The 8,820-nt window shown below is 30.1% G+C and overlaps 1 protein-coding gene across 1 annotated transcript in view; it reads right to left on the bottom strand.

The window, feature by feature from the left end:
- The window catches only part of LOC104787200 (protein NRT1/ PTR FAMILY 4.3-like), a 5,642-nt gene continuing 2,619 nt past the window's right edge, over positions 5,798-8,820 (bottom strand). Inside the window, exons 4-5 of the mRNA XM_010512731.2 lie at positions 7,229-7,356; positions 5,798-6,771 (exon numbers count right to left, since the gene is read on the bottom strand). Of these exons, the coding sequence (XP_010511033.1) occupies positions 5,937-6,771; positions 7,229-7,356 (963 nt within the window). The 3' untranslated portion in view covers positions 5,798-5,936. The remainder of the gene's footprint in view (positions 6,772-7,228; positions 7,357-8,820) is intronic.

Genomic DNA, 8,820 nt, shown 5'->3' with positions numbered 1-8,820 from the left:
GAGTGGAAGATGAGTTATATAAAGATATGTGATCATCCTAAAGTAAGTTGCTTTACCTAATGTAACACAATGATTGTTTAGTGTTTTATGTGGTACATGGGATTATGAATATTGTTACTAAACATCTTCCTTCTCAGGTTAAGAAGCGTAGTTCGGAAGAGAGCTCGAGTGGACTACCGGAATAGCAAAAGTCCAACCCCCAATCGAGTATCGGAGTATGAATGTTGTTAAATACACTTTCTTTGATTTGATGATAAACTTTTTGAGTGTTTTAATGACTAATGGTTTGTTTTCTGGGTGGATGGTATTCACACGAAAAACATGTGGGAAAAAAACGCAACATAATTCAATAAATTTTGTGTTTTAGAGTACTTGCATCTAATGCCTATATCTTATCAATTACGATTGAAGATGTGTCAAAACAAATATGATTTGAGCATATGTTCTAGATTCAGTTAGAATATGTACGCGCAATACAATCTAAACACTATATAATAAGCAACCTTGGTCATGAGGTGAATGCTATACAACCTAAACACTAAAAGCAACTTGGTCATGAGATGATCTATTCTCTTAATCGACATACATTATCCCAAATCTTACATCAACGGTTTGTCTTCTTATAAGTTTTTTTTTGTCAATATGGAAATATAGATTGAGATGAGATCCAATTCTCTTTGGTGTGAATCGTGTGATGAAAACATATGATCACCATTAAACCAATGCATCTACTCTTAGTTCCATTTCTACTCATCCAAATCTTAATTGTGTAACTAAATTATGGAGTATATCTTATCATCTAGACCAGTTCAGAAAGATATGATTTCAATAAACAGGTAAAAGAAGAAGAGCGAAACCATATTGCAATAACAAACTTGATTTATACTCAGTTAAGATGATAATCTTCACGATTCCACTACGTCGATCATATGTGAAATTATTTGTGTATATGCAAACCTAACATTTAATATGAATTACAAACCAAACTACGTCGATCAAATGGATGTGAAAGATAAAAGAAGACATGCGAGTGCCACTAATAGTTATGAAGTTGTTCTCATGCTGTTGAATGGCAGGTAAAAGATATTTACTCTACCTTTAGGACAGTTACATTTTAAAGTTATTACTGTTAAGATTTTTATTAATTTGATAAACATGTAGGAATGAGACTGTGAACTGTCATGTCAAAGACAACTACGCTTCTCAATTCATGTCTATATGGCAATCAAACGGGTGCCATCTCATATACAAATCCGAACCTGTGTTTTGTGTAATGTGGTTTATGAGGGTTGGAGAATATGAAGGTATGTAACATAAGCTTTTTCTGATATAATCATCATAAGGTAATCAATAAATCCACCTAAAATTCTAAATATCCATAGGTGCACCATGTCTGGAAAAATACCTTGGACTCTTCGAAGATCTTCATAAAACCAGAGTTCGAAAGACTGGAGCATCACCAAGCTATGTAAGATGTAATTATGTATATAAAATCAAGTTTTGTATGATGTTAAAGTAAAATTTCTTAAAACACTTTATATATTTACGGGTCTGAATTTGCTGGGTGTTATTACATAAACCATGTAATGAAGCAACAAGGTGAAAGCTCAGGCACTCAAATGTAAAGAATAGGGTGTTGGCCGTTTAATTTTCTCTTTTTAAATGTCTCTAAAATTTAGTATGTTTGTATTAACCGCTACTTGAAATCCAACTTTGCATTAATCTCATCTTTATTTTGTAATTGAGATAGTACATTATAATATTGAATCTCTATATCTGTTTACTACATTTTACTTGTTTATTTTAAAGACTCTATTAATATTTTACATTGAGAGTATTATTTATCTTTAGTAAGATAAATCTTTCTCTATATATGCAAATACAAAAACTTCTTGATAATCCAATAAACCATTATAAACTTTTTCAAAAGATAAAACACTATATTTAAATATGTCAATTATTACATATTTGTTCAGAAAAGTAATATATCATAAAGTTACAAAACTGTTCTTATTAAAATATTAATATCGCGCTTTAAGCGCGGGTACCTCCGTAGTTCCCGTGTAGTTCGAGAGTTTAAAATTAGGTATCTGTTCCACTTGAAGTATTTATAAATAAGTTTGGATTCGAGCCATCCTTGGATTTTTGTCGAGCCATCCTTCAGATTATTTTCAAGCTTTTCAAAATAATATGTTTACATGCATTAGTAAGCCTGGTCCTGAGGCCCAATTCAGGCCTGCTGAAAAACTCTTTTAACAGCCTGTGATGCTAATTAAGAGAAGATACAATACATAAAGTGGAAAAATACTTTTTTTTTATATGAGATATAGTGAAAAAATACTTTCAACGTCAACATAACAGACGTAAAATCCATAACAATCAGGAATCATATGATCAAATTGATAACAAAATTATTATTAACATATGTTACGAGAATAATATTAGTAATAGATTGAAAATTCCATAATAATACACTATCACACTATTAAAAACTATATATTACAAGCTAACAAACAATCGACAATTGGATCAATAGCTCTAACACTATTTTAGTATTTGTGGGTCTAACTCACAATCAAGTTAACTCATATGTGGAGAGATACCACATTTATAAAGATACATTACTTAAGTACCCAACCAATGTGAGGCATTCTAATAATATTATATAGTAACTTGCATGTCTTGATTTCTCATATAATGCTTTTTTTTTAAAACAACAAGCAATGTTGAAAAATATATAAAATAAAAAAACAATAACAACATGCAATATTATAAATAAGTGATTTCTAACATTTGTGTATTAGCTCCAATATTATTATTATTATTATTATTATTATTATTATTATTATTATTATTATTATTATTATTATTATTATTATTATTATTATTATTATTATTATTATTATTATTATTATTATTATTATTATTATTATTTGTATAGATGATAGAACTCAGAAGTACCAAATATGGTCCATCAAATAAAAGTAATTCATCAGGACTCAACGTCATCATATTTTTACTGAGATAATTTATAGATGATGCATGTATCCACTATCAAGCTTGAACAGCATATATATCTGTAGATACAAATAGTAAAAAATCGCATTTCAGAAACTCAAGAGCGGTAGGAAAATAATAGAAAGCATCGCAACAAATTATGAAATCCACTTCCTATAAATAACTCTATGGTTGAAGTAACTGTGCTTGGTGGGAGATTGTACTAATGCTATTAAAATGGGAGACAAATTGATGCAATATTTTAACCATTAATGAGTAAAGTAAAGTTGAATATAAAGAAACTATTAATACACATAGTGGACAAAGGAAGGACGAGCCAATCTTTAACACCAAACATGTTCCAGACATGTTTCTTACCATTAGATTTTGTCCAAATTGAGAACATCATTGAAGAAAATAACAACTCCATCACTTTTCATCGTGTTCCTCTTTTCTAAATTTACAAAGAGATAACTTTTGTGTGAAAGAAAATATTGGTGTTGCGTTTCCTATTCGTGTACTGTGACAATGATTCCGTAAATTTCAATATAGAACATTCGAGCTTTTCTTTTGAATGGTTAATCTCATACTAGCTAATTAATTTAGTTTAGAAATTAGAATCATATACTTAAATTATTATCACTTGGATACTTATGTTAGTGATTTAGTTAGGAGATACGTTGATTTAACATTTGGTACGTATTAAAAAACTTATAAGCTTTTAAGATGATATCTCTGTTATTCATCTTCAAGGGTTGTTGAAACTTTTTTTCCGATTCTCATCTCCATTTTTTCTTCATTCTGTTATTAAAAGCGTCGTATCAGTTTCAGCTCATTTCCATGATTCAATGTATGAACTCGAGCCTTTCCCATGCACCTTCTATGTAATCCCTTATTTTCATTTTCCAAGCCTATATGGTATATATATCGTCAAATACTTTAATACTGTACGTCGAAACTGTCTTCGCATTCTATCAACACAGACATGTCACTCTAATAAAGTTTGTTACTAGTATTCAGATCCAAAATTCACCATTTAAAATTGTTTTAAAAGCGAGAGAAAAAACATACATGATTTATAGGGTTCATCGTAAATGTGAGACCTATATGTCAAGTTTTTGTCGCACCGAATTCTCTATAAAAGACTGTTCGGTAGTGACAACATGTCTATCTTTTTAGCCTCTCCCTCTACAACCCAAGAAAACAACGACAAAGAATAAATAAGATCACCAAACCCTAATTAAGAAACATAAATACCTAAAATAACCCTAATGAATACCTTGATAAAAAAAACTACAGTATAAGATTCCAAAAAGACCACCACTCAGCTTAAAGAATGTTAACATCTTTCAGTATATTTTTTTTGACAAAATATATTAAGATAAAAAAAATAACTATTCTATATTTTCAATGAAATATGAACATAATAGGGAAAATGTCATTTTGTAGTTTAAACATTTCCTAGTACAGAAATATAGAACGAAGTTCCACATTTTATGAATAATGTACAGTAGAACCTCTATAAATTAATACTCTTTAAATTCATACTCGCTATAAATTAATAAATTCTTCTGGTCCCGAGCTGGGCCGGTGTAAAAAATGACACATTTCGATAAAATAATAAAAATAATAATTTTTTTGAAAACTCAGTATAAAAATATGGTTCCATTAATAATCAAGTAAACTAATATATATATATAAGAAAATCTAGTGAAATATATGACTCCATTGTTGTTTGTTTATTATTGAATTTGTATTCTTGTTGGAGCTTATCTATAATATTTTTGACTGCATCAAAACTTTTGGTGTTGTCTTCTCAAATCGCATCCAAAAATTAAAGAGAGTTTTATACGCAATAATTGATTTCTTACGTATAAGTTATATCGTATAATTTGTTATTAATATACCAAAATATCTTCTTCAACTTCATCATCACCATGAAAGATAGTAGCAGTGATTTTTTCTTAACTATGAACTTATACATGTATCATTTTTACATGGATAATCTAGTAAATTATTTGCATCCATCCTATTACGTAGCAAAAATTATTAATCAAATCATAATTTCATGAATAGTCAACTTCATAAATTAAAACCTCTATAAATTAATAAAATTTCATTGTCCCGACTTTATTAATTTATAGAAGTTTTACTGTATACACAATTTTATCAGAAATAATATTATGATGTTGTTTATAAATGTATTATAATATAACATATTATTTTTATTTCCTGTTATTATATAGCATGTCTATCTTTTTTTTTTTGTTAACCATTGGGCCACAACTGGCTAATCCATTAGCCAAATTTCTACATTCGTATGAAGTGGGACTCGATTCCTGGTGTGATGGTGCCTTCTACAAATGAACTTACTTCCTGCCACTACACTAAGGTGAAATGGATAGCATGTCTATCTTTATATTTCAGAAATAGAAAAGCAAAAAAAGAGAGACGAGGTAAGAGAAAAGCTAGTTAAACTCTGATAGAGTAAAACTGTAAATTCATAAATTGTTTCTATTTATATCTTGATATTGTTTCATGTTATTATTAGTTTGACTAATTAAGTTAAACTCTGATAGAGTAAAACTGTAAATTCATAAAATGTTTCTATTTATATCTTGATATTGTTTCATGTTATTATTAGTTTGACTAATTTAAGTAATTATGGTACTAGTTAGTTGATAGTTTTTATTTTAGTATCATTCTTTTTAAAATTTTTGTTTAGTGCTCTATTTATATATTTTAGCATGCATGTAAAAGCATTACTGAAAAAAAAAACAGTTGCGGATATATATAACTAAATTATTAAGAGTACAAGAAGTGGGACTAGAAAATCCGAAGATTAATACAACAACTTATTTATACTAATTATATGCCGGAAATGCATGTTAATATGTTATAAAATACTATGTATTAATTGTACATTTTATGCATCAAGGCTATATGTTCTCATCTCCCACCACATTAGTGGTGTTGCTTCTCGAAGACTTAATGTTCCAACGAGACCAAAAGAGATAGCTAAGAAAGTTCAAGAGACTAAGAACCGCTAAAAGCCAATAAAACAGATCGAGCCTGTCCTTATTCAGATCGTTCTCCCCAAGCCACCCTTTAGAGTCGACGGACGTAGAAGTAATCTTGTTGACGACCGAAACGAGCACCGAGCTGAAGTAAAATCCAAAGGAGTAGGAACAATAAGTCAATGCCATCAAGAATGATTCCATGCCCTTTGCAGATTGTTTGTAAAAGAACTCGATTAATCCAACGGCTGTAAACATCTCGGAGACCCCAAAGATCAAGAACTGTGGCGTGATCCAGAAGATACTCAAGATTCTACCGTCAAGAACTGAAGAGTCTCTACGCTTCTTCTCGAGCATAGCAGCTGAAACCATTGAGAAAGTAGAGAGGAAGAGTCCGACACCTATCCGAGTCAATGGAGGAATGCCTGAGTTATGTCCTGTGAGCTTACGTGCAAAAGGGACTAAGAGAGAGTCGTAGAGAGGGACGAGAAATATGAGCAATATGTAAGGGATGGCCTGGAGTGAAGCTGGAGGGATGTGGAAGGAATTTGAGAGACGAGTGTTCATGGAACTTCCTTGTTGGACCGAAAAAGTTTGGAGCTGAGCCAAGATGGTGTTGAAGACGATGGTGCTTGCGAAGATTGGGACAAGTGAGATTAAGGTTTTTACTTGCTCTACTTGTGTTACTGTGCAGAGCCTCCATGGACTCTCCTTTGTGTTTGTTTCTTGGATTTTGATGCATGCCTTGTCCAAGAACCTGCCCAAACGTTAAAAACCAATCGTTAGATTTAATTATATATTATTCTCGGATTTCATGCTTATGTACATACGTGTATACGTGTGAGTTGTGACTTATATTTTATAAAAGAAATATTCTAATATTTTTTTTAAAAATGTCAATACAAATGTTAATACTTCCTTGAGCTTACGTTTCTACAATTTATAGATGAATCATGAATTTGATTACAAACATCAACGGTTTTGGTTTTACTAGAAAAAAGAAAGGGAGACGTTACACGTGAACGGATATATGGAAGTAAACAAACAACCAATATTTGGAATCTTATTGAAGTTTTTGTCAGGTCTTAATTATAAGAAAATATCTATATATATATATATATAATTATCTATAAATGATAAAATGAAAACGACCAAAAAGTGAAATATGAATGATAGAAAAAGGTGAAATAATGAGTTCATTGTATGACTATGACCTGAATCGAGGAGTGTGTGGTAAAGTGGAGGAGGGTACGACGTCGTTTGCGACATGGTGGTCTCCATGAAGCATTCTTGGGTCAGAGGGAGACACAAGCTTTCTTTTTAATATGGCAGCCACAACAACCTGAAATACAGAGACCATTATATATGATTATTGTGTATATATATAGATATATTTTTTTTAAATATATATATATATATAGATATATTAATGACAAAAGAAGTGGCTATCAGTTTTTTTCAAAACGCACAATTATAATGTTTTGCTTAAACATCAGCTTCACTCTTTTCATATGAGTCAGCATGGACCAAACTGTTTTAGCATTGTCTTGTCCACACACGTGAACACAATTCCTCACTTTGAATATATGATCTATCATCTATGTATGTTCCTAACTTCTTCTCTCAATAAAACCAAGTGGGTCGAATTTCCTTGGCGTATATAGATTTGTATACATGCGAAAATTTATTTCTTATAATAATTATGGCAAATTTTATAAATCTGTAAAAAATCAGAAATTTATACCAGTATTATATAGTTATGAATGTTCGGACAGTTTCAGTTAAGAAAACATGATATTAGTAGATGTAAATGTGTTAACAAAATGATGACTGATCATTTCGTAACTTGTAACGTTATCATAAACCGTAAGTTTTGGACAAAATATATTCGGGTTTGTCAACGATAAGGGGGTCAACATTAGCGCAAACTATGGAAAGTGTTCTTCCTTTTACGACTCTATGTAAAGTGTTATTATTCCTTTGTAATAGTAAAAAATCATAATCAACTTATATAAATATTTGATTGTCTCTTTAGCAGAAAACGAAAATGTTTTATTATATAATTTTTATCCGGTGGAGACAGAAGTCAACTCTATTGTTTATATGTGTGGTTGGTCTTAATTTTTCCCATATAAAAAATATGCTCACGCGTCCAAATTTGATGGACTTACGTATATATACATACGCATGCAGACAAAATTGGGAAATATACGTCTCATCAGATTTTCGTTATGTATAAATTGTTTTTTTTTGACACAAATAAATATTTTTATGAAGTCAACTATTTTGGTAGGTAAAAAATCCAAGAGGGTGATTTTTAAAAAGTAGATATCATCATATCAAAGCATATATTAAAAGAAAGAATGGATAGTAATAATCATATTAAAGTATGTAGTGTAGAAAAATAGCAAAGGATTATCTATAAATAGAACCATTATGCCATTTTGAACATGTCTTCTATGTGTAAAATTAAAAAAAATTAGGTTCATCCAGTGACCTCTGTTTTTTAGTTCTACTGTTTGGAACTGTCGTAAACCCCACTATTTTGTGTGTGTGTGTGTGTGTTTTTTTTTTGGTATCAAAACAATAGTATATCTCTCTGCAGGAGAAGAGTTTGGTAACTTTTTAAGAATTTACGTTGCTTATATATTTGAGGTAATAAATTCTATAGAGTCAATATCTCTGTTTCTTATAGTTTAAAATTTAATGGAATATCCTTGATGCAAGAAGTTCAATATAATTAATATAAATGGTCATCAATTTATATTCGTATGGTGTAAGAAAAGTTAAAAGAGAACATGAACTT

This window comes from Camelina sativa, chromosome 5, assembly GCF_000633955.1.
Source record: "Camelina sativa cultivar DH55 chromosome 5, Cs, whole genome shotgun sequence".
NCBI classification, from domain to species: Eukaryota; Viridiplantae; Streptophyta; class Magnoliopsida; order Brassicales; family Brassicaceae; genus Camelina; species Camelina sativa.
Note: the sequence above shows the minus strand (reverse complement) of the source record. Positions and strands in the feature narration are given on the sequence as shown.